Source organism: Mauremys reevesii, linkage group 4 (assembly GCF_016161935.1).
Source record: "Mauremys reevesii isolate NIE-2019 linkage group 4, ASM1616193v1, whole genome shotgun sequence".
Lineage (NCBI taxonomy): Eukaryota > Metazoa > Chordata > Testudines > Geoemydidae > Mauremys > Mauremys reevesii.
Window position 1 is genome coordinate 128,856,679 of NC_052626.1, and position 26,675 is coordinate 128,883,353.

The 26,675-nt window shown below is 51.5% G+C and overlaps 1 protein-coding gene across 8 annotated transcripts in view; it reads right to left on the bottom strand.

Annotated features, from left to right (window-relative positions):
• Positions 1–639: 639 nt before the first annotated feature.
• LOC120404255 (metabotropic glutamate receptor 4-like) overlaps positions 640–26,675 on the bottom strand; it is a 129,478-nt gene continuing 103,442 nt past the window's right edge. For all 8 annotated transcript variants that reach the window (XM_039536420.1, XM_039536419.1, XM_039536417.1 and 5 more), the window contains 2 exons: positions 21,759–22,731; positions 640–1,036 (listed from right to left, as the gene is read on the bottom strand). In XM_039536420.1, the coding sequence (XP_039392354.1) occupies positions 1,031–1,036; positions 21,759–22,286 (534 nt within the window). In that variant the 5' untranslated portion in view covers positions 22,287–22,731 and the 3' untranslated portion in view covers positions 640–1,030. The remainder of the gene's footprint in view (positions 1,037–21,758; positions 22,732–26,675) is intronic.

The window sequence follows — 26,675 nt, forward strand, 5'->3', positions numbered from 1 at the left end:
CCCGGCTACGCCAATCCCAGCCTTTGCCAGCAGGAGTCACTATAAAGGCAGAGGAAGGCGTTCACAGCTACTCCCGCACCGGGTTGCACCACGAACAGCCCAAGTATGAATCCATACAGGACAGCTGCTGGCCACCACAGAGAACGAAGCTGCTTTTGTCTCATGCAGTTTTTCCCAGTAGCGAAGTGGAGGGTGCTGGTTACAGGGAATGTTCTGTCACTCCACTCCTAACCCCTCCATGCATGATGAGCCAGAGTGTGTCTACATCCTACGCAAAGCTCCGCCTCTGGCCCTAACTGTTCCTTATTTGTGTTACAGCAGCACCAGTGGAGGTCAGGGCGCCTTCGCGCTAGGCGCTGTAAGTGCACATAGTGAGACACAGCCCTTTGAGAGTTTGCACTCCAAACAGACACAGGTTGGGAGGGGAAACTGAGGCACGGAGAGGGGAAGTGGCTTGCCCAAGGTCACCAGCAGGCAAGTGCCGAATCAGAGACAGAAGGCAGGGCTCCTGGGTCTGCAGCCAGCATCCTAGCCACCGGGCCATGCTGCATCTCAGACTAGCCTTCTACCCAGGAACAAAATCTTCCAGCAAAAAAGTTGGTGCGCGCATCTCCATGAATGCAGACAGACGGCAAATCCTCCATTAGCTGAATTATTTATTCCATACATTGTTAGCATGCTAAAGATAGCAGCTCCCTCTAGGCTTCAATTAAAACATCAAGAGCATCTATTTGTCTAACATGTTTTCCTAAGACACGTTCTTCCCTCGCAAGAGCGTTCTGGACATCAAGAGATCTGTGCCTCTTTCCAGTCCGGCTGACAGCCTGCCTGCTTGTCTCTGTGCCTCGTGGCAATGGCAGCGGCAGGAATGCGAGCTCTTTCAGAACAGCGGACAGCACCTCCTAAGCGTGGGGTTCTTCGAAACCACGGGCACTGTTCCAGTTCAGGGCTGGGCGACATTCACAGCGGTGGACACCAGCGAAAAACAGAAATCGGTCTTGCCTTCCTGCCTCTTGCAGACAGCAGCAAATTACAGCTTGAATGGTAAAAAAATAGAGGAGGGAAGCTACAAACCTACACAAGAGAGCGAGGACATCCCTTGGCCTTGATCCACGTCATGCAGCAAAAGAATAGACGCACTCCCATCTAAGTATCTGGGTGCCCATCTAAGTATCTGGGAAGGTTACACCTGGGCACAGGTACACAAGGGCAAGTACTGGGCATCATGGCCCCCCCGACAGGGAGCAGTCCCAAACCCCTTGCACACCTGCTGCCATAAAAGCACAAGGGGGAGGGGACTGTGTTATGTCAATTACTGTAGCACCGAGAGGCCCCAACTGAGACCAGGATCCCGTTGTGCAAGGTGCTGTCCATATCCATAATAAGACATTCCCTTTTCCGAACCACTTACAGTTGCGATACACAAAATGGAATCATTATCCCCCTTTTGCAGATAGACACTGATGCACAGAGTCTAATGGCCAGAGAGACAAAGATATTTAGGTGCCTAAAGACAGAGTTTGGTAAAATCCCACTAGGTGCCTAAGTCCCAAAGCAGGTTAGGTGCCTAATTCCCATTGACTTAAATAGGAGCTAGGTGCCCCAGCCGTGGCTGTGCTGCAGGTCTCTTATTGCAGTGTAAACATATGGCTTAGTGACTTAGGCACGGCCACATCGCAAATCAGCAGAACAGCTGGGAGCAGAACCTAGGTCGTCTTAGTATGAGTCTAGCGCCTGATCCACAAGATCACCCTTCCTCTCCTTGGCTCTGGCTGAGGAGACCCAGGCTGAGCATGGCTCATCCTACCAACAAGGAGCTTAGTGTGTTCCCATCTGAGGCCTCACCCCTGCTGGGACACAGAGGCCTGGCATGCAGGCAGCAGTGCTCTCATTAAAGCAGGATCAGTGGCCCCCTCCTCCCCATCCGGCCTTTTTAGCCCAGTGCTGCTATGGACCATGTCAGCCCTGTTTGCAAACAGCAGCACTCCCACCACTGCCTCTCCCTCCCCATCGTATCCCTGCCCCAGTTGCACGAACCAACAGCAGCAGCCAGAGACCACAGCACTGCTCCTGACACAAGGGATACAGTCTCACCACGGCGGTTTCTGAAAGTGCTCTTCTCCCCACCCCACTCGGCAGCTATCCATTAGTGAGACGCGGCACTGCAGGGGGCGTTCGAGCAGGACGGTCAGTGTTAAAATTGCCTTAGCCCGTGACTTCCTACGTTTTTCCCGTGTGGTGGAAGGGCACGCGTGCAACCTGAACCCTCTGCTAAGGATGTTTTCGGCATGGGAATTTCCTTGTTTGACAGTGTCACTGTCGGGATTGGGATAGTGTGGTGAGGTGGGGGCATTTGAGGGTGTCAGGCAAGAAGACTTGGGGGAAGGAGGTGTTTTTGATAAGGGAGATGAGCATGGACGACAGTGAGAGCTGGCTGGAGGGGGAGCGTGCATTGGGGAAGTGACAGTGAGCAAGCAACAGCTGAGACGGGAGACTGCGAGCGCTCATATCCTACGAGATTTTCTTGCATACCAAACCACCAGGGCTGATCAAACCAGCATGCAGAAGAGGCTCCACATCTGTAAGTTGTTCTGCTGATGTACAGCTTTAATTAGTCCATGGCATCTAATAAAGGGCACTTTATTTATTCATATAGAAACAAAATGACAAAACACACTCTGAACAGCAGCTAAAAACCGCTCATCAAATATTGAAAGTGCTGGCGGGAAGCGTAGAAATGGTGTTTGCTCCTGCAAGCTGGAGCTAGTGACAATGCAGAGGACAGGTGGGAGGCATTTAAGTAAAAGGCAAGACCGACTTACCAGTTAGGCAGCTCTGAATTAGCAGAGTGCTAGGAGAGCCCTGGGCTCATGGTTTATGAATGATGAACAATGGCAGGGAGAGTCTCTCTCATCTGGTTGGTACAGAACCTAGCACAGCAGGATCCAGGTCCACGACTCAGGTTCCTAACCATTATGGTAATACAAACACCCACGGCAGAGCTATGGGCCCCTGGACTAGCAGAACTGGGAGGGCTGCAGATCAGGAATGTAATGCATCAGAAGAGCTCTTGGGCCTCTGGGACAGCAGAAACATTTGTCTTTCATGAGCCAGATGCATTAGCCAAGTGTGAGGGGACCTGGGACTGGAACAGTGAAGGTGACAGGCAGGGGAAAGGGCTCAGAACTGAAACACGGGTGGAACTGTAGCTCATAAAGGAGGTACACTGACAGAGCTGTGTAAAAACAGCCTGCACCGAGCTTGGCTGAGTCTCCCATTCTGGTAAGATCTAAAATGCACCCCCGAATATTTAAAAACAGCAATTGGAAACCAAGGACCCAGATTCTCCTGTGCACTTGGGCTGCTTCCTGCAGCGCCACTGGGGAAAAGCAGCTGCAAAGCCAACACAACCAGCTTGCAGTGCTAGAGAGACCTCCCCGTGGTCTAGAGCTGGTGTAGCGGTTCCTACCTCCCTACCCTCTCCTTGTGGGCTATTCAAGAGGCCTGGCCCTAGGAAACAGGGTGTGTTTCAGGTTTCCTTGTATTACAGCAATCCCCAGTTGTCTGAATCACCACTAGGGGAAGTTGTATCAGGAAAGTAGCTTGGCTCATAGCTGATCCAGGATCTGGAGAGTGCAAAGATGGCTCAGAGGAGGATCTGGATCGAACATCCGTGAGGGCAATTCCTTGGTGCATTAGCTTGCTATGGCATCTCTCTTCCTTCTGGGTTTTCAAAGCTGCACCAATGCAAACCCCACACGCAGACAGACAAAGCTGCCATTTGCACCTGTGCAATTTATCCCCGTTCCTGGCACTGATGGGAAGGGGGCAAATTCCCAACACAGCTCAAGAATCGGCTGATAAACGCTGGCTCCGGGAACCCCTCCCATCTGGCTGAGAATTCCCAAACCACAGAACATCAGAGGGTGGGGAAGGGAAGGGAATCGGTTTTCTTGAAATGAGTTTGTTGTACTTTGTCATTGATTTTGTGTCTGTGTCGCTTACCCGGCTGCCTGGCGATCATCTCAGAAAGGCACTTAAGCCATTTAAAATAATCAAAGTACTTATAAGCCACTTAACATTTCCCAACACTTCACACTTCCTATAAAATCCCCCGGCCAGCTGCTAAGCTTCAACGCCAGGCCGTAACCAGGAAACACGCTGAAAAGGAAGGGGTCGAATGGACTCACAGGCCTTATCCTTTGACAGGTCGTATTTGTTAGAGGAGAGGATTTATTTCATTTTTCATGTCCCTGTTTCCACTTGGATTCCTCTGTTCTTCAGGCTGTGGCTCTATGCTTCTTATTTATTATTTGTATTGCAGAAGAGTCTAGGAGCTCCAGTCATGCACCAGGGCCCCTCTGTGCTAGGTGCAGTGCAAACACACAGCTCCTGCTACAAAAAGCTACCAATCTGAGACGACAGACCCCAGATGGATACAGGGAGGCAAGGGAGTACAAGGAGACAGTCGTGGGCAACACGCGAGGCAGTGGTCTCTACACACTAGCAGCCAAACCAATGTCAAGCTTTCTGTAGGTGTCACGACAAAGGAGTGTTTTAACGTTTCCATTGCCCTCACAGCATCCCATCCAAGCCCCCTGGATACATCTTACACTCGGTAATTACAGGCTGCTGTTCCGCCATTTTCACAAATCCTACCCGACTCTCCATCCCTTTTTCACTGTGGGCTGGATCCTCTACCTCGATACAGCCCCTTTGCGCTGCTTCAGTGGCAAAACATGGGCCATAACTTGGACACACCTCCACAGACAAGGATTTTCTCCAATGAAAAAGTTGGGGGGGGGCACACCAGCTTGCACAAGAGCCAGACCCTATCCTCTTCTGCCATGGTGCATAGCAGGCACAGAGGAGGAGTGCAAAGGGGCATGGCCAGAGATAACTGTGCTCCAGCATTCCCCAGCCCGTGCACAACCCCTTACGAGCCATTACCAGCTAGAATACTTTAGAGCAGCCTCAAGGCTGCACTAATGGACCCTGGGACCAGTACATAACCAGCCCCAACCCCATCACGACTCATGCACAGAGAGCCATTGAGCTCAGGGCCAGTAAGCACTGTTCAACATGAGTGAAGGCTGCCGAATTAGCCACAGACTTTAGCAGTGGGAAAGAGCTATCTCCTTGGGAGTGCAGGATCATTCCCTGCCGTCTGGTCTCCAGGCCGACTACAAAAGGCCCTCCCTTAGGAGACCATTCCACTGCCTAATAGATCAGGCTGCTGCTCAGCATCATTAGCAGCCCAAATGTTTCCTAAAAGCTCTCAGTGTCTCCTGCTGCTTGTGTCGGAGAATCAGTCACTCTCAGGAAAGCTGAGTTGGCGGCAGGTGCATTTTAGGGTGGATCCCCCCCACCCTTTTAATTGCTTTGGTGAAGGCTGATTAGGCGGTGCATGGATCTGATACAGGAGAGAGCCCGGATGCCCGCCATTGGCAGAAGGAGCAGGAGAGGGTGGCGGGGGATAACAAAATGTAACCAGAACAGTGGAGGTTTAATCCTGTGGGCTTTCCTATAAAACACAGGGGTCACATCCCCAGCAGGTATAAATCAGCATTAGCCTCTGTTCCATTTAATTCAGCAAGGCCAATTAACACCAGCAAAGGATCTGGCCCCAAGAACAGAGAGGCCTCTTCCTTTTCAGCTTCCCATTCTCATTGCCCTCCCTTACTGGGCCAAGCAAGGCCCCGATCCTGCGACATGCAGAGCACCTTCAGTCGCAGCTGTCATCGATACAGGCATAGGGAGGCACGCGGTGCATCGCAAGATTGGGCCTTTGCAGTGCACATGGCATCAAATTCCCCATTTCGAAACAATTCTGCTCCCAGGTCCAGTGTCTGGTGCATTTCTCTGGGCTCCTTCTCAGCTCCGGACTTCACACAGGGCATGGTTTGGATGCGGGCAGTTGTCTGGGGCCCCATCTCTAATATACACATACATGGATGTCGAAGGGAGTTCCGCCTGTGTGAGGACTACAGGATTCCACCCGTACAGTTCAGACAGAACTTGCGCCAGTGGTGTGTTTTAGTGAAGGCGCATAGGTGGTTGGGGTATGGGAAGAAGGGAGACGCTGCTGATGGTAAGTTCTGTAAATTTTAACAGCCACTTTGGCACTGTCGATTGCACCGCACGCCGGATAGAATTACCCCGTGTGTGTTTACTGTAAGCGTGGAGGGGTTCCTTCCTCCAGCAAGAACAAAACGCAAGCTTCGTGTTTCAGGCTGCGGCCGTGAAAGACAGCCACGTGTCGAGTACTAGCCAGTTCCAAATGCAAGCGGGTTTCAGCCACAAATTTTCAACTGCCCAAAACCTTAAGTGTTTCAGGGTTTGTTTTTTCAACTAAAACCACCCAAAAATATGAGCTGAATCGGCCATTTCCAGGGGGATTTTCCATTTTGATGACCAAGCTATTTTTCCATTAAATTTTTTTCCAGTGAAACATTGACCAGCATAACCATTGATGTAAATCAGGGGTAGGTGAAGTCAATGGAGTGAAATCTGAATCAGGCCCCAAAGGGGCTCATTTTTATTGTCTGTGATTTCAGAGCAGATTTGGAACTTAAGCTATCCGCCCTCCCCACTGAGCAGAAATAGGGAAACCCTTTTGAAGTAGGGAATTATACAGACAAAAGGCCAAAATCCTGACATCCTTCAAGGAGATTCTACTTCAGCCTTACTCATTCAAGCTCCTACTGGCTTCAGCAGGAATTTTGCTTGTGCTAGAATATAGTAAATCTTGAGTAACAGCTGAATTGGGATCTGACTCAAGGAAAGAAGAACAGAGCAGTGATTGATTTTGAAACAGGGACATTGCCATATAGGGCCATCTCTGTTCTTTGGTCCTGGTTGCAGGGAAGGAGCAAACACTCACAGTTTTGATGCAAGAGCAGGGGTGGGCTGGGAGTTGTATTTCCATAGAGTGAAACAACATACAGCAGGACAGATGGGCCTAAAGGAAAAACGCGACTGGAGTAACCTCCAGAGGGTGTTAGCTCTGCCATCAAAGGAGTTTGCAAAAGAAGGAGGAGATGAAAGACAACAAGACCATGCATTAAAATGCCAATGTCATCCAGCTCCTCAGAAGTGAATGCAGCCGCATCTGATGCAAAGGAAAGCAAGCTCCGCTGGCTGCAGGGGACAGGTGCTTTCCTTCAAATCAAAAGGGCTGTTGCGGGTGTGCGCACACTCACCCAGCCCTGAATCAAGGGGGCACTTCTGCCTGGAATCCGTAGGCTCTTCCGTTTGGTTTCCAGGGCAGCACGCTTAGAAGACGACATCTGGACACACGAGAGAGTGTCAAACATCCCACAACAGGTCAAGACCAGGCATGGTTTGGGGCAAAACTCATTTGGGAGAAGGACTGGCCCCTTCTCCTTGTCGCCAACCCCCATAAAATGCCAGCCAAGTGGGCTGAGCACTGTCTAATGACGGCCTCTCATAAGGGCCCACAGCCACCGTGGTGATGACTTTGGCAGACACGTCTGTGTCGAGTAAGTTCTACACCAACAGACTGGAACAGGGTTCAGGGTACAAGAGTGGCCTTTTGAGACCAAGTGATAACAGAGGGAGCGTTCTAACAGAGCGCACTACTACAGGGAGAGATTGGATCCACGTGCAATGGGAACAGTACCAGGCAGCACTCAGGGTATGTCTCCCCTGCAGTGACTGCAGCTCGCACGAGAGCTAGCTCAGCTTTGTCTAGCTAGCTAATGTATCACGAGCAGTGACGCCACGGCAGGCTTCAGTGTGAGCTCTCCTAGTTCTGGGGAACTGGGTAATTACTTGGGCGGGTAGTCTGTGCTGAAGCATCACTGTTCTGGTACCCGAGCTAGGTCGATTCAAGCTAGCTGGGTTATGCGTACACAGGCTGCAAGCACACACCTCCAATTGCTGCATAGACATTACCCTCAGCGATGCTGTGATGGGTGAGGTATAATGCTCTCAACAGAAGCAGCCCTAAGTTGGATCCAAACTGTCTGCTCAGGCAGACAGAACTGGGACACAGATCTCCCAATTGGAGGCTCTTACTGGTGCTTTCTTGCTACGAGTTCGGTTAGTCCAGGCAGTGCAGAGCAGGAAGTGATGGGGAAGGGAATTAAACTCTCGCAGCCAGACCCATTATTTTACCCCAACCGGCTTCCCCATCCCCAGCTATAACAGAGGGAGCATCAGGGACATAAGTTCCATCAAACCTGGGATCCTGCCTCCAGTGGCAGCCTGTACCTGCTCCTTGAGAAGATGGTTATCCGCTGCCACAATGCACCTGACTGAGTGTATCCACTCCTGGCCTTCCTGACTTCTCTGCTTCAGAGATTGTCAGGGGCACAGAGAAATTATGACCTTGCAAGCACAGGCCTGGGGAGCAGGACTCCTGTATTCTGTTCCTCTCCGCCACGGCCTCTCTGCATGATTTGGTGCAGGTCACCAACAGCGCGGTGCTCATGGGAGGAGTCCCAGTGAAGTCAGCGATTAAGGGCTGCAGGCTCTTTGACAGAGGGTCTATCCTGGGGTCCCCGTCTGTGCAATGGGGATATTGACACTAACCTGCCCCTCAAGGAAGGGGGCTGGGAGACTTGACTCATTCGTGTTTGCAATGGCTTGGATAGAAAGCCAGCGTTCGAGAGAGAGAGACGGATAGCTGAGCTCAGAGCCCATCCTTTCAGGGTACATCTGCACTGCAACAAAACCCCCATGGCACCAAAATTCAGATCATGGGTCACCTGACTCAAGCTCCCAGGGCTCAAGCTGTGGAGCTAAAACTTGTGATGGAGACATTTGGGCTCAGGCTCCAGCCCTCAAACCAACCCCCCTCACGGGATCCCAGAGCCTGGGTTCCAGCCCAAGCCTGAACATCTACACAGTAATTTTATAGCCCTGCAGCCGACCTGGGCCAGCCACAGCCATGCCATGGGCATACTCGGAGTGCAAAGAACCTGCTCCCATTACAGCCTTGTGTGGGGGCACTTACCCTCCTCAGCCTGCCTCAGAGGGGGCCCTTATGGAGAAAGCCCATCTTGGGCCTCACCGCAATTATCTCCAACAGCTTTGGCTCGGCCCCGAAAGCAGCAGCAAGTGTAATTCACAAACAATTTAATTCTGACGAAATACAGCTGCAGCAGCAACCACGTTTGGTGTGGCATATGCCCTGCAGCCAAACAAACAATGTCTAGACTCAATGCTGAGCCCCACCTGTCACTCACATGCACTCCTCCTTTCCCGGAATGCAAACCTCACTTAATGGGTCACCCAGGGATTGCCTTCCAGGCCTCGAGGAAACCTGGTGCTGCAGCCAAATTTCAGAGATCAATAAAGATTCCTTAGGTACGGTGCATACAAAACAAGAGGCCTGCTTGCTTAGCGAGCGTATCCAAGCTAAGCTACCACACATGTCCATCAGCCACGGGGGGTGGGGGGACTGGCTGTCAGAGAAGGGGAGAATTCAGCAAGGGTTTGAAATTAGTTCAGGTGGGGAGCTCTGTTCCTCATCCCACCCTTGCTGGCTATGATCAAGGCGGATACCGGGAGGAAGAACAGCCTCCATCAGATGGCGGAGCAGGGAAGGAACAGCTGACATCCTGCTCACATTCTCTTGGGGACCCTGAGCCAGCAAAGTGCATGTTTAAAGATAAGCAAGTCATCCCGTTGCATTCCAGGAGAGAAGAACTGGCTAATGGGATAGGCTTCCAGGCACTGGGACTGCACCTACACCAAGCACCACCGAAGCCCTCGGTCATAGGATCCCATCCCCATGGTGTTACCAGAGAGCTCAGTGTCTGTACACATATAAGTAGTTGGTTAATGGAGAAGGTGGTGCTTAAGAACGTGTCTTGTAGATGCTGGATTTTGCAGGCCTGATAAAGCCTACAGAATGGCTTCACACCCGCTCTTAGCACACATGGAGCAGTTTGCAGGACAGGAGCCTTGCTCTGCTAGCCAAGCTTTTCTCTGCAGTCTATACAACAGGCTCTCCCACCACCCCATCATTTCAGTCAACCACCACCCCTTGCCTAGTCATTCTCTGCCACCCTTCCGTCTACTCCACCTCCCCTCTTCTCTCTGTCCTCATCATCATTTTCTTAATTACCCAGTCGCTCCAGTGCTAGCTTCCATCCTGTCCTCTCCTCTTCCCACACGCCCATTCCACCAAGCATAATCCACCCAGCTCCTCCATAGCCAACTTTTCCCAAGGACTGCCAGGTCCGGCTAGGAACCAACGTGCCAGCACAAATCGGAGTGTTCAGATTCCACTGCAAACAAAACCAAGCACTTGTTTTTAATTAAGCCACCACAAAAGACTCTCCCTGGAACAAAAGGAGGAAGTTGCCTCCTTAAGATCTCGCTTTTAGCTGTACAATAATTAGGCTTTGTTTATTGGTTTTACGGCTCCATTTAGAAGCTTTGCTTTTCTCTCTCTCTTTCCCTCCCTCACGTTTCCTTTTCCGTTTTATTTTCAGTCAATGTCTTCTTAGACAAAATTCTTGCATCTGCATAAACAACCCCTTCACCACCACGAGCTGCCCACACATCCTGACTGATTGAGCAGACTTTAGCACCAGCCCACAGGGCTCCTTACCAGCAACCCTCTCTCTGCAGGATGCTCTCCAGCACAAGGGACACTTGTCCGACCTTTGCGTGGTCTGACCATTAAAAATCCCCCAGGCTTCAAGATCATGGGGGAGGGGAGGGTAGTTAGAATCACACGGAAATTTTAAGGTGAGACCTCCCGTAAAATTCAGCGTCATTTCACCACCCAGAAATGTTAGTTTTCTGCTCAGGCCTCAGTCACGCAATCTGATCCTCATGGGAGGACCCTGGTTCTGTCCCATTGACTCTAGATACAGGGGGCTTGCCTGCTCCCTATATTCTCTCCCCCACTGCAAACCCCTACATTTTAAGTGTATGCTGGTATGCAACTTCAAACAGCCGGGAGCAAAGATAAAGAGCCAACTTCACGGCACATCAAGTCCCGGTGCTTGGGGCAGGGCCGGTGTAACCACTAGGTGAACTAGGCGGCCGCCTAGGGCGCCAAGCTTTGGGGGCACCAAAAAGCAGTGGCCGGCGTCACGGGAGTCAGCTGAGCGGGGCAGGGCAGGGAGCAAGGCCTCCATAACAAACCCACCCCGCAGCGAGGGGCGGCACGCAGGACAATCAGTGGGAGCCTGCGGCAGAGCAAGGAGGAGACAGCCGGCCGGGCGCGGCGACCAGCGTGGCCAAGGGTCGGAGCCATTGGGGGAGGCAAGACGTGGTCCTGAGCTCAGGTGAGCGTCGCCCTCCAACGCGCTGCACCTGGGGCCTGGTGCAGCCGCCTCCTGGGGTGAAAGAAAGTGAAACTAAACCCTGCAGCGCGATGGAGGGGAAAGGGCTGGCACAGGTGCCGCTTCCAAACACTGAACCCTCCCCCCCACCCAGTGGCGTTGTGCCAATGTGGGAAGCCGGCCCTGACCTCCAGGGCAATCCTCACCTGCTCCCTGGGTAAGCCCGGCTCTGCCCTCCTTGCACCTGGGTCCCCCCTGGAGGGCGAAGTACTCAGAGCCTGGGAACATTTAGACACCCTGCGAGCTGGGGGCATTCTCAGCCTCCTCCTTGCTCACAGGTTCCCCCGGACCAGAAGGGACCATTGTGATCATCTCCTCTGACCCCCCTGTATTAATTCTAATGAACAATGCCACATTATGCAGTATTCATTTTTGAAAGTTTATAATAAGCGATGATCCAGGGAGGGGGGGGCATAAGGTGTAAGTTTCACCTAGGGCACAAAATATCCTTGCACCAGCCCTGGCTTGGGGCTCACTTTATCATCAGCTAACAAGATGCCAAATAAACTCAGATACCAGAGACTAACCACCCAAGGGTTTCCCAGCTGGGAGGGGAGAGGACACACCCTCCCTCTATTATAGCCCTTGCTGACTATTATGGAGAGATCCCCCAACCCCTACCCACAGTGTATCAATTCTGCACAGAATTTGGAGAGAGAAGTACAGGTTGCAGGGAGGATGTGTTTGGAGAAGGTACCAGGGGAAGTCAGTCTGTGTGCACATGGCTAGAATGCTTGCTGCAGCTGCAGAATCTCTGTAAACAGTTCTCTTAACAAAGAGACAGTTTCACTTTACAAACATGGAGTCCTTCCATGTAAATTCCCATGAATACATGAAACACCCAGGGTTTCCTTTATTCTCGGGCCTCTTGTGACTGCTGCCCCTGCCTAAGAAGCAGGAAGCCTTACATCTGGCTTCCTGTAGGTCATGTGCCTGTTCCTCCTCATATGCCAAGACTACAGCCCCGTTTTAGACAGCCATAACAGGCACACTGGGATACATTCATGCACTGCAAGGCCCAATACTACACACACACACACACCCTACATGGTGTAGGAGTTTGGGGCAGGCAGAAGAAGACGACTTCACACAAGTGGAATCTGGGTCTCTCCATGGACTGGAGCCCATGACTTTGCAAGGGACCAGATTTCTTTGATGCAACCCTGGTCCCAGAGGAAGAGTGGCTACTAACAATGGTTATTTTCTAGGTCAGATCACAGCCCAATGCCAATAGAAGCTGGTCACCACAGAGGGGCCAGGCGCATGCAACACTGTACTGGAAAGTGCCCAGTTCTTTCCAGTGCAATGAAGATCAGAAAGGAAACCACACAAGCCCCCTCAGCCGTGAACCAGGGCAATGTGGGATAGCAGCAGGAAAACCATTTACACTAGTTGTGCTACTGCACCCAGGACCACTTTCTATTTTGCCACTAAAAGGACAGAGATGGATACTGAGACTGGGTTTGAGTTGATATTGAGCCCTAAGAATACCCCAGTGCATGTAGTATGGTTGCTAACCAATTGGGGAAATTGTGTGCACGGACAGGCAGAAAGGGCTATTCCACAATCATGCTAGAGGGAACAAAGGCTACTTATGCACCCAATTTAAACCAGATGAAAAGTTGAGAGAGATTTTCCCCACACGATGCATTATCAACCTGTGGGACTCATTGCCACAAGATAACACAGGGGGGCTAAAAACTTACCAGCATACAAAGACTGGATGTTTATATGGATCATGAGAATATCCAGTGTTCTAACAGTGACAGATGAAAAGCCACCAAGAGTTTGGGGAGCAATCGAAACCTACCCGTTAGACCATAGCAGGTTACCCAGCTTAACAGGGTAGGCTCCAGCTACTGGGGGTCAGGAAGAAACTTCCCCTGGGAGCAGGTTATCCCACCTCTGGCTCCTCCAGGGGGCTCTTGCTCCTTTCCCTGAGGCAGCTTTTTGCTGGCTACTGTTGGAGACGGAATACTAGACTAGGTCCAGTGTGACAATTCCTGTCTTCCTCTAGCATAGGCAAAGCAATAGATTCATTCCTGCAAGGTCTGTCAAAGCCACATCTTAGGCCTTGCCCACATGAGAAAAAATGTTGTAGTCTGGGATGTAAATGTAAACTTATGTCGTTATACCAGTATAACCCCCCATTTGGACACTTATTCCAGCATCAAAGTGCCTGTCTTTGGTATGGCAGATGCAGCTTGGGAAAGGGGTTATGCTAAATAGAAAAAAATCCATTGAGATCAAAATAAGCGTCCACACAGAGGTTTACACTGGTATCACCATTAAACCGTTAATGTGTAGCCAAGACACACAGTGACCTGCGTTCAATTCCCTGCTCTACCACAGACTCCCTGTGGGACCCTGGGTAAGTCACTTACCACCTCTGTGCCTCAGTTCCCCATTTGTACAATGGGGTAATAGCCCTGCCCAGGGCAGTGGTGAGGATAAATATGTAAAAGATTGTGAGGCGCTCAGATTAAACTATGGTGACAGAGTCCAGATAAGCACCTAAGACAGATTGAACCTAGATAGTGGCAGGAAGGAGGCCGCACAACCCTTTTACACGGCTCTTTGCATAAAAATAAAAATGGACTGAGGTTGAAATAATAAAAATTAAAGAACATTTCTCCTCTCTCCTCCACCTGTCTCTCATTCTTGCCTCCTCTCCCCCTCCCTCCCCATTCCTCTCTGAAGCGAACGCATTCAATCTTTTTTGTCTCAGCAAATGGCTTTTAAGTTTTCTCCCGTTCCCTCTAATTTATATTATTTTAATTATTGAAGAGCCCTCTCACTCATCGCCTGGAACATTAACGCGTTTTAAAAAGGGACCCAGGAAAAAAATCAAACTCCATCAGCGATCTGTTTTTCTGTCTCAGCTAACAGCCTCCAGCTCTCCCAGGAGAGCACAAAACTCATTGCAGCTTGCGGGGCAAAGGGACGAAGAGGAGGGGGACAAAAAACCCATCTTGGAGAGAAGGCAGTGGGTTCCAAGATGTTGGGAAAGGAAATAGATGCTGGGAACCAGAGCTGGGAACCTGCACTCCAGGTGAAGAGTTTGCTCTTGGTCCACGCTTTCTGCTTGTAGATATTCCACTGCAGCTGCTTCTGCGTTTGCATTATATTTACATTTATCTACATGCTTCTGCCAGTTGCTGCGAAGGGGGCTCTTGTTCAAACACACTTTCTAGCCCAGGGACATTGCCGCATATAAATAAGTGCTCAGCAAGAAAGAAAGTAATTAAAGAGTCCTTGGAATTCTCCTGGGATCACGTGGAGGTAGGGACAAAAATCAGAACAGAACTTTGTGCATTAGAAACAGCCCCGTTCCACCCAGAAGGATCAGAGTTTCAAGACTCTTCATTGTTATTTGTTTTACGGTGGCATCTAGGATTCCAGAACACCATGACCATCCACCCCACCTTTGTAAGAGACAGACCCTTCCCTGAAATGCTTTTCAATCTAAATGGGGCAAGACAAATAATACTAATAAGGCTTAGTTCTTATCTAGCACTTTTCATCCATAGATCTCAAAGTGCTTTATAAAGGAAGCTAGTATCCTTACCCCATTTTACAGATGGGGAAACTGAGGCACAGGGAAATTACATGATTTGCCCAAAGTCACATAGCAGGCCAGGGGCAGAACTAGCAACAGAACCCAAGTCTCCTGGGTCCCAGCCCAGTGCTCTATCTGCCAGGCCACATCATGATCCTGATTTTACATATGGGGAAAGTGAGGCACAGAAAAGCCACCTGGCTGCTCAGTGTCACACAAAGGCTTCACAGGGGAACCAGGCATAGAATCCAGAGGTTCCTATGGTAATGCCACATCCTATACACCAACCAACAGGCCAGCCACACAAATGGCTAGACCAAATGGCTAACAAATACTACGCCTGGGGGAATTCTGTGCTACTGTACGTGCACAGAATTCATGTCAGGCACAGAGTTTTTCCCCGCCCCCTCAGAAAATATACTGAACCAAGAAGTGCTGCAGTTCTGCCTTTCACCTGCCAGAGGCTAGAACAGCCCAGAGCCTGCTGCATTCATCACAGCACCCTGACCCCGTGGAGCCAGGTTACAACAGACAGAGTGGGGCACCTGGGGGTTACAGACTGGGATTCAGAAAGGATAGTGGGGGGAATAGACTGGGGTGCAGACCCAGGAGCTAGTGGGGTGACAGCATTGAGCCAGGGGCTGAATGGGAGGGGGGGCTGCAGGGCCACATGGGGACAGGGGCAGATGTGCCTGACTCAATGGGAGAGGCTTGGGGTCAGCCAACATCTGCATGGGGGAGGCTCCCCAACTCCCTTATGATTTCCCCTCCCCCCCAAAAGAAAATCCTGTTCCATACTTCTCCCACCCACACCCAACAACTCTCCAGGTTCACTCCCAGGCTCCATACCTCTCCCTCCTCATCTCCTCCGTTACCCCGACTGCCCCAAGCCTTTGAACTGCTTCTGAGGGGTGCAGGAAATACATTTCTGTATTGTAATTTAAATGAAATACTCAGAGTTATGTATTAATATACCTAGTAATGAATCTATTTGTCAAAAAACATTTCTTGAAGAAATTTTTTTTTTTGGTCTGCAAATGACCAAAATTATTGAAAACTGGCATGATTATATTGTGTTATTTTGACAAATAAAACATGCAGCATTTTAAAATACTGTGCGCAGAACTGTTTATTTCTTTTGGTGCAGAATTCCCCCAGGAGTAAAATACTAAGCCTGGTAATACGATAACACACACCAGGTGTGAGAGAAGGCAGTCAGATCGGCCGCTAAAAATCCTCTACGAGGTTTATCATTGGGAGGGCAGGATACTTAGAGACCTAAAGTAAATAATATTTTTCAACAGGGGGTATTGATCCATAGGAACCCGATTAGCTAATCCATACCTGGCCTTTCAGAGGGACAAAGCTAGACCCAAAGTAGAACCAAAATGCCATTTTTGCCATTACTCATCCAACTCCCAGAAGGCATGCGGCACCTGCGGATGGAGCCACAAGCTTTCAGCCCACAACAGCAAGACAGAGGTGCCAAGAAGCATCAGTCCATCCTGTGACTATTCAAGCCTTGGGTACATTTCCCACAACAGCCTCATACGCTACAAATCCCAGGAGCTACAGGATACCGTGAATCCCCTGGAGCACAGATGCAGGCTTCATAATGGTGTCCTCACCATGACTCTGTAACAGATAGCTGCCTTCATCGCCCAATGATAAACATGTCAAGCTATGGCAATCATTCTGCTCCTCAGGAATTAAGGGAAGATATGATCTCAAGCTTTGGGTATATAATCCAAAGCCCATTATCCAATCATCCGCAATAACTGGTGTCATGATGACATACATTAAAATGCCTCAGTGTGCCATCTGTTTGCAGGCAGATGAGTGGAGTGCATCAGTCTATAGATGACAACTGTGTGGAGGGAGTCTCGAACTCATCTGACTGATGCCATCGCAACCGTGAAAGATGAGAAGGGCGTATCAGACCACAGAATGCGAGAGAAAACAGAGCCCAAGCAGAATGGTTTCACGGCGCTTATAGTCCCCACAGTTAGCTGAAAAAAAGGATCATCTTGGGGTTAGGACTCCGCATTCAAACTTGGGAGATCTGGATTCAAATCCTGCCTCTGCCACAGACGGCCCAGGTGACTTTGGTCAAGTCACATCATCTCTCTGGGCCTTAGTTCCCCATCTGTAAAATGGGGATGATAATCCTTCCTTTCTCTCACCCTTGGCTCATCTTGTCTATTCAGATGGTGAGCAATTTGGGGAAGGGACTATGTGTATAATCGGGCTCTCTATGGGTAGGTCTATATTGCAATCTGAGGCACTACTGCACCTCAGGTAGACATACTCCAGGTAGCAGGGCTAAAACACAGCAGCATAGACAAAGCAGCAAGGGCTTCGGTGCAGGCTAGCGATGCGAGTATGCACGCAGGGTCCCTGCAAAGTTTGTACTGCCAGGGCCACTGTGGCCACACTACTATTTTTAGCCAGGCTAGTGTGGGTAGCATTAGCCTATGTATGTCGACCCATGTTGCACCCCTGACTGCAGCACAGACATAACCCGAGGGGCTTCTGTCATACAAATAATTACATAGGCTGTAAAGTCAAACACTCCCAAGTTAGAAATGCCAGCATTTAGGCTGGCCTTGCAACCTTCAGTCTGCCCCTTTCTGCACATGCATTACAATGCAGCTATACAGTTAGTCTGTGTAGCCATGGGTTCTCTTTCTCTCTCCCCCACGCCCACCTGTTACAGCCCACCTTTATTTCCCCTGCAAGTTCTGCTGGGACGGGCCTGTCCTTTACTTGTACAACAACTATCACAGTGGGACCCGATCCCATAATGCCATCATAGGCACAGTAGAACACGCCTCGCCTTTTGGAAGCATTTCCGACATGCAGGAGCGGCGCCAGGGTTTCTGGCGCCCTAGGCAGAATTCGGGGGCATCATTTTGCGCGCTCCCCACAGGGCGTGCGGGAGCTTCCAGTTCTGCTCCCCTCGCACTGCCGAAGAAGGACCCTCTGCCGAAATGTCGCAGGCAACAGCGGCAGTCATTGCCGAAACGTCAGCGGCAGCTCAATTGCCTGCCGCTGTTTTCCGCGGCACGTCGGCAAAGGGTCCTTCTTCGGCGGTGCGACGGGAGCAGAACCCGAAGCTCCCGCACGCCCCGTGGGGAGCGCGCAAAATGCCGCCCCCCGAATCCTGGCGCCCTAGGCGACCGCCTAGGGTCGCCTAATGGAAGCACCGGCCCTGCCGACATGCTTGTTCTCTCCTAGAAGGGGGTATAGACTTTACCAAGTCCCTCCATCTGCCAAGCAGCCACCATAAGAATTCACTGGAACAGTATTTTATTAAAAAACCCTGCCAATGACCTCCCTGGAATCCATGCATGACTAAGAGCTGAGTGATGAACAGCTCCAACTGGCCATTAGAACGCTCTGACAACACTCTGCAAAAAGGTCTCCTGCAAGTGACTCCTAGGTTGATTTCTGTTGTGCAATTTGTTCATATTAGCGAACCAGTCTCCACCAGATGAGCTCTGAGCTCCTGAAAAGGTTACCTGGGTTGGAATTTAGCCACTGGGGCTAACAGACCTGCTTTTATGAAAAGCGCCCTGGGTTTGTTGGCTTCTGCTGTTTTGTTTTAGAAGAACTCTTGGTCAGGACCTCAATTTTATGTGTCACCCCTAAGAAGGCATCTCTGGCAGCATGGGGCACTAGCTCATTACCGACCCTGAGAGGAAAAGCACAGCCTGGTAAATCAAGCCCTCTTGCTGCACTCTGAGTTTCCCTTGGAGATTTCCTGTCCACCCCCTCCCCCCTCCCCACACACGGCTCCAGCCTGCTAGTTCAGGAGGGCTGCCAAGTTCCTTGCCCCAGGCAGCAGGAATGCAACCAAGCAGCAGCATTGCAATGAGAGTGGAATACGAGTCAGGGGAGGAATTTGCATGTTGTCCCCTGACAGCATAGTGGGGTTTCAACACGAGGTACCGACTTGACTTTTCTCACTGCACCGTGCAGTGCAACAAAATTCCCCCGCCCCCTAGGAAATTCACAGCTGTTACTAGGCTGCACCCTGTGGGTCTCTGATTAGCCTATGTAGGTCTCTGATCTCCCCCCTGAGCTCCCACTCTTAAAAGCACACACCCCTGCAATTTGAGCTAAAGGAGAGTCTCCACTAGCAATACCGTGCTTCACCATCCTCACAGCACCCTGGGGGGTGGGGAAGTGCTATCCTCCCCCATTTATAAATGACTAGGAATTCAGCCATAACTCTTTCAAAACTTGCTACGGGACCTTTAACGACCTGAGAGGTCAGGACCTCAGTTTCACAGCTGCTCCTGGAGCCGGGCGCTAGATACCCAGCGCGCCGCCAGCGCGGCAGGGCGGTTTTGCTTCCAGGAGAGGTATTTGGCTCGGCTTGCCTGCTCCCGGCTGCGTGCTCGGCCGTCGCCCCCCGGGCGGACGGCGGAGCGACCAGGCAGGTATGCGTCGCTTCCGGCGCTTCCCCCGAGCTCCCCGAGGAGGCATGCAGGCGGCGGCGTCCCGTCCCGGGCTCTGCTCGGTGCACCGCTGCCGCAGCGGCCGGCAGGCAACCGAGCCGCCGGAGGAAGAGGGGACCCGACCAGCGGGGGGAGGGGGCGAGCGGCGCGCTGCGCTGGGGGCCCCCTGATTTCTAGAGCCGCCCCTGCCTGGAGCTGGCACCGCATGGAATCCTGCTGGAATGTGGGGAACTGATCAGTGTCGTCCACTGAGCCCCCAATTCCATTTCCTATGGTGCGCCCAGGCTTTCCCTGGGGTCCCTCATCCCGCACCTGTTCAGCTTGGGAGATCACCCCCCAGGGCAGCAGAGCAGTGTTTCTATTTTGAAGCTGCCCTTCCAAATCCATTTCATCAGTCTCCTTCTCTCTCTCTCTCACACCCACTGGCAGTGTGTCCCCCCAGACACCCAGCTCTGATTAGGCTCCCGAAGTGTCCCAAGACCAGTTGTCTCAATAATGAAGCCGCAAGGCCACGAGGCACCAGGGAGCGCTCACCCAGAGGGACACAAAAGACACTTAGTACATCCACCCATAACCCAACAGGGCTTTGCTCATCAATTGTCCTCAGAGAAAGGAGATGCTGCAAGCCTGCTCAAGCAGGCAGGAGGGGTGGGATTCAGATACTCATTCAGGGTGGACAGGGAGGGACCACAGGACCAGATCTGCAGGGAACCACAAGGTAACAATATTTTGCCCTGATATAGCACCTTCTATCAGGGAGCGGGAACTATGGTCTGCAAACAGTGAGTTAATTTTGCTTCCCTGAGGTTATTAGCAACCTGCTGTGTGTGGTCACTGCCCTCTAGTGGAGGAAATCAGAACTGATCATCTGTGTGTCACAGGCCCAGTACCACCACCTGTGATTTGCCTGTAGTTCGAGCGCTAGGAGCTTTGGAAAGGAGAAGCTCGGAGCTCTACCCCCAACCAGGGGTGCTGGAACTAGGGGTGCACCAGCACCCCCTGGCTTGATGTGGTTTCCATCATATACAGGGTTTACCGTTTGTTTCCATGGTTCTCAGCACCTGCACTAAACAAACTGTTCCAGCACCACTGCCCCAGATGGTAGAAGAGGCAAATGTCTGTAACTTATATGGCCCCCATCTAATCAGCATATCAGACTCTTTATTGTATTGATCCTCACCTGCGATGCCCAGCCGTGCTATTAACCCCATGGCACGGATGGGGAACTGAGGCAGAGAGACACTAAGTGATTTGCCCAAGGTCCCATAGGAAGTCTGGGAGAGCTGGGCATTGAACCTTGGTCTCCCAAGGCCCAGGCTAGCGCCCCCACCAGTAGGCCAGCCTTCAAGTGTCATTATTGCCTATTTTACCGACAAAGGAATTTGCGACTCAGAAGTGACAGGACTTGCCCAAGCTCACACAGCCAATCAGTGGCGGAGCTGGACATAGAACCCAGGAGCCCTCACGTCTCCATCACAAGGTCGTCCCTTCTGCCTCTAAAGCGGACGACGAAACGTGAACCAGGTAAGCCGCCCCCGCAAGGTGAAGGAAATTACCCCACGCATGGAGCAGGGATCTCCCTCCTCCTGCGGGTGAGGAATGCCTTTCACACGGCAAACCTCCGGTTCCCTTCTCCCACCCGCCCACACCAGCAGCATGCATACCTCTCTCATCTGTAAAGAGAGCCCTACGATAATCCCTTCCTGTGCCCTCCGCAGAGCATCCAACCGCATTAAAATCAGGGGCACATGAAGGAGAGAACGAAGGGGCAGGGGGGAGCCCTTTAACTAAAGGCATCATCATTGCAGGGTGTGGGGTGGGGCAGGAGCGGCTCTAGCTTTTTTGCCGCCCCAAGCACGGCGGGCAGGCTGCCTTCGGCAGCGCGCCTGCGGGAGGTCTGCCGGTCCCGCAGATTCGGCGTACCTGCCACCAAATTGCCACCAAATCCGTGGGACCAGCGGACCTCCTGCAGGCAAGCCGCTGAAGGCTGCCTGACTGCTGCCCTCGCAGGGACCGGCAGGGCGCTCCCCGTGGCTTGCTGCCCCAGGCAAGGACTTGGAGCACTGGTGCCTGGAGCCACCGCTGGGGTGGGGAAGGGCAGAACCAGAATCCCCTGGAGAGACAGGGGATTCTTTGGACACCTGCAAAGAGTTCACTCTCCCCTCCCACCCACCCTCTTAGCTTCCCTCCACTGCCTGAGTGGGAGCAGTTAGTGCATTTTGTTATTGTTAATAGGCCTGCAATACTTTGCTCTTAACAGTCGCTGGTGCATTATTTTAGCCGGTACAGCAGAGATTGAACCATCGGTCACCCCATGTGTTCCTTTCCCCAGCCACAAAGGGGGTGGAGGGAAGGCGGGAGGGGTTCCCCGCAGGGGCAGGGCAGGGGATGGCAAGCATGGGACATTACCTTGAACAGGCGCAGAATGTTGGCCACCATGATGGAGACAGAGCTGCCCGAGGCACCGATCACCCCCACCACACGCTCCGGCTTGGTGATGATGGGGGGCCCGCCGTTAATGCACCGCACCTCAGTGCTGTCCTTCTCGATCAAGGCCTGGACAAAGGTCAGCGACTGCTCCAAGGCGTGGGTGTCCCGGGAGCAGGTGTCCAGGATGCGAGCACCCAGGGTGATGTTCGGGAGCAGGTCGGGGTCGTTGTTGATGCGATCCAGGGCGAAGAGCATGGCCTCCAGCCGGTGAATGCCCTTCTCTTTCTTCAGCTCACCACAGGCCTTGCCCTCGGCGCCCCGGCCGTGCACGGGGAAGAGGCCTCCCAGGGTGATATCCCCGTCGAGGCGGATGGAGTTCATGTGTGGATGCCCCTGGCCCTTTGGTTTAGCCGAGCCAGCCAGGTTCCACCAGCAGCTGCAAGCACTCAGAAGTAGGCAGAAGGAGAGCTGCTCCATGCAAAAAGATCCCAGGGTCTTCCCAGGCATTGCCAATAACACACCAAAACCCTGCCCCGACACGCAGCCTAGACAGCCATGCGGCACCAAGCCCCCTTCACCTCCCTGGCTCTGCAGCCCGGCTCCACCTTGAAGACTTACCAAGGAGGGAGCGTGGGGGTAGCTTCTCAGAGAGCCAAGGAAAAGGCAGCGTCAAGTCCGGCTGCAGCCTTTCCGAGGGGACACAGCATGGTTTCCTTCTCCGTCACTTTCCCATCAGCAGCTCTGATCTGCTCCAGAATCCATCTCACAGCAGATGTCCAAGCACAGGAGATTCCTAGCGTGGGCTGGTTTTTACAAGGTCCTTTGCTCTGCCCTTTGGAGGATTCCAGCTGAGCAGCCGGAGGAAGGTGCTGGGCTTTGCATAACTTTCCGTTAAGGAGAAGAGGGTGAAGAAACAAACCAACCAAAACCCTCTCTTCCTGTCTCCACAATCCTTGAAAGGGATAAAGAGAGAGAGAGAATTAAATAGAGGCATAAAGAGGACATCAGTTATTCAGATCTTTCATCAGGGAGCTCACCAGAAATGAACACGCTAGACCCTGTGGTTCTCTCTAGCCCCCAGCCTGTGCTGCCCAGTGGCACCACGCTGGGTCTCTCCCTAAATTCTGACCCTGGCTCAGCAGCCATGGAAGAGATGCTGACTGCTCTGGGAGGGGCTTTTCTACAGCCAAGGATCTCAAAGCTTTAATTAAGCCTCACGCCTGACTCTGTTAGGAAAACAGTCTCCTCCTTTTACACATGGGGAAACTGAGGCATGGAGAAGGGCGGCAACTGGACAACAGTTATGCAGAGCTAGCGGCAGATGGGTGCAAGCCATGTCTCCTCCCATCCCAGCCTCATGGTTTAACCACTAGGAAATGCATCCTCACGGCTGTCAGCCCAGAGGGTGCATGCATTACACCAATGTTAACTGGAGTTCGCTGGGCTGGGGAATTACAGGGTCAGGCCTCATTTACTGAGAGGCACCATGTCAGCTACAGGAGTTAATAACCTGCTGAGCTAGGACAATGCATCCCTCCCTCCATCCATCGGGATGGAATTTGCCCTCAGTCTGTTCTATTGGGCACCCACCAACTCTCCAGAGCCAGCTCTTTTCCTCTAGTCTGTTTTCTCCCCTGCTCAAGGCTCCTCAGATCAAGAGGAAGCATTGTATGCTGGGAGCGGTAGTCCTTGCTGACTGGGCTTCTGTGGAGACAGACACCTCATAGTAAATCTGATCCTCAGGCCCCACTTTGGATGCTGCTATTTATTGAAAGACTCTAAAGAAGAGCAGGGAAGCAGAAGGAACAGGATTGGTGTATGGTACAACCCTGACCTCAGAGACAGAGAGAGAGAGAGAGAGACAGACACACACACACACACACATCCACAAAGAAAGCCCCTCCAGGAGAAGTTGTTAGTCACAGCTGAACACAAATCCTAGGGCACAACCTTCTGTTCCCTCCTTCCTAGAGCAACTCAACGCAAGTGTGCGAACAGCTCCCTCCACTGTGTCACCCATCTCCCCCAGCCTCAGCAGAGATCCAGGGTCCTGGGGACTGGAGAGGGGGGCAGAGCTGTGTACAGGGGAACAAATGGTGACGTTCCTCAATCATGGAGCTGAGAGGCAGATAAGAGCCAAGCAGAGTGCAGCCAGGATCCAATCGGCACTCACGCACACATGCCCTGACCTGCGGCTCGGTCTGCAGTTCCAATCCTGAAACACTTCCCCGGTCCACAGCAGATCTACCCAAGCTCCTTCTTTCTAATCACAACCGGGTAAACAACAAGGGAGGGAAAAATCCTCCAAGTACTTTTTTTTTTTTTTAAATAAAGTCACCCAAAATTGCATGGCCTGAATTATTGGTTTATATTCAGCCTGCTTTGCAGCATTCCTGGCTGTACCATCCTGAGCTCCCACGCACACGCTCTGCCCAAGCCCCTCACATTCTGGCCCACTACCCCTTCCGCCCTCCCAGTCCTGAGCTGCAAACGCACAGCTCTGCCAAAGCACCTTGGGCTGACCCGCCTCAACAGGGTGACCAGACAGCAAGTGTGAAAAGTCGGGACAGCGGGTTGGGGGGGGTAAGAGGAGCCTATATAGGAAAAAGCCCCAAATATTGGGACTGTCCCTATAAAATCAGGACATCTGGTCACCCTAGACCTCAATCAGAGCTGGGCGAATAGAGCAAAAGAATTGGGTCCCCCCTACCCGCAGGGATTCACGCCCTCGTTTGTGTTTGCCAGTGCACCAATGCCGTGGAAAGCAAGGGTCGAGTCTCAAGAACTTCCGCAGAAAGCGAGAGCATCAGAAGAAACATTTGCTCACTGGGAGGTGAAAATCAATCCTGGGGCCAGCCCTGGTGTAGAGGGGTGAATTCCACCCAGTGGAAATATTCCTGATGCTATAGTTTATTTTGATTTCTATTGCTACTAATCCCCAAAGAGGCAGCTATGTAATGCTGTACAGAAGGCAGTCTCCTGGGGGTGACTGCACCAGGCATAGGGCTGCTTTATTGGTCTGTCAGAGAGTTTTATCCTGCTGCCTATCGCTAGAGTATCCGAGCAACTTCCCTGTAAAATCAATAGCAATAGCGAAGTCCCTAGCAGACTCCATGGAGTCTCTGGCTCTTCTCCATTTGCAGGGTAAAAGCTTGGCTTGCGGCAGGGTTTGAGGTTTGGAATTTTTTTTTAAATTAACGATTTTATTCATTTCTTTCTTTTTGGCTGGTGCCATTGAAGAGGTGTCATTGCTGGGAGTGTCACTCTTAGCTTTACAACTGCTGGACCACATCCTAATCAGATCCCACGCACACAACCCATCCGAGGGGATACGGGTTCCTAAAGCAGCGACAATACAGATCCAGACTTGGACATGTCTTGCAAAGGGACACAGCCTCTGAAATTTCCTCTAGCGAAGGCTGCTGTGCCTCTGTTCCAGAAAGCTCTCTTCCTCCAGCCCAGAAAAATTCACCCCTTTATGCTCCAGATGCATCCCACCACCACATCTGGCACAAATCCGAAGAGGGGAGGCAAGGGGCGCTCAGTATATCCATGATGGATGCACGCTGTCGGGTCCTCAGCTGGTATGAATCCATGTAGCTCTGATTTCAGTGGAGCACTGCTCATGTACACCAGCCCTAAGACTCACACTCGATCTGATCTACCTAGTCTAGTTCTTTTCATTGCATGCAGCACCCTGGTACCTGAGGCAGGCCTGAGTGTTTCAGAAAATCTGGCTCTATGTAACTCATAGAAACTCATAAAACTCCCTTTTACACGGTCCCACCCTACAAGACCAAGGGGTCATACAGTGACACATGGATGGTGGGTAACTTGCATAACGGCAATCTAGCTAGACAGTCCAGCTCCATGATTCCGTCACACACAGGATTCATTAAAAAATTATTACTGAGCAACTGTCCATCTGCCACAGCAACAGCTGTAGCTATTCAAGACGTGAGGAGGGGGCAATCCAATCTCAGGCTTCAGGGAACCAACTGGAACTGTAGGGCTTGTGGAGGAGCATTGCCTATTCTATCCTATAGCATTGCCTCTCCCCAGCATTCAAAAATCATTCGTCAGGCTTACAAGCCCCATGGGATTTTAAAATAGAGTATGTCTGAGGTTTTTATTGGCCTTTTGAGCCTTTAGACTTCATGTTCTTGAGCTTTTCTCCACAACCCACAAGGGCTAGAAACTTCTTTTTTTAAATGTGAACTAAGATGCTCATGTAATAACATGATTCCAGGACCTAAAGTTTCAAGGGGGGGGGGAACCCACCAAAAAATGGCCAACGTGCAACACTGCTTCAAACATCTCCATGTATCTCCTGGTACAATTGGCCAGGTGCATTCTGAAGTGCGTTCACTTTCCTTGAAAGCATCAGGTATTGGCGGTGCCTAGAGCCAAGTATTGACAGAACAAAAAGGACTGGCCTTAGCTACGAGCTAATTTCACTTTGGCCTTTAACTCCTTTGGGAGGCTTTGGAGGGCTGCTTGAAATGTAAAGCTGCCAGGCCAGAATGTGCCTGCAGCTGAGCAGAGCATCTGGATTGCAAGAAACTTCCAGCGAGAACTGACTGCTCCCAAAAGGGCACGAGCATTTGGCCAGTTCTCTAGGGCTGGAGGCCTGGATTTTGGAGATGGAGTTGCTGCAAGCTTTGCTCAAGGGAGGACTGCAGAATTTGACTCCCATTATATCATCTGCTCACAGATCTATAGGCCCAGAGTCAAAACCAAGAGGAGGGAGGAGATCGGAGAAAATGAAATATTACCATTCCAGCACCAAAAAAAAAAAAAGTCTACAAAAGAAACCCATGAAACTGGAACCATTTTAGCATCAACAGTGGGTCCCCCTGAAAAGACGTAATTAAAGAGCAACTCAGTTCTGGAGAG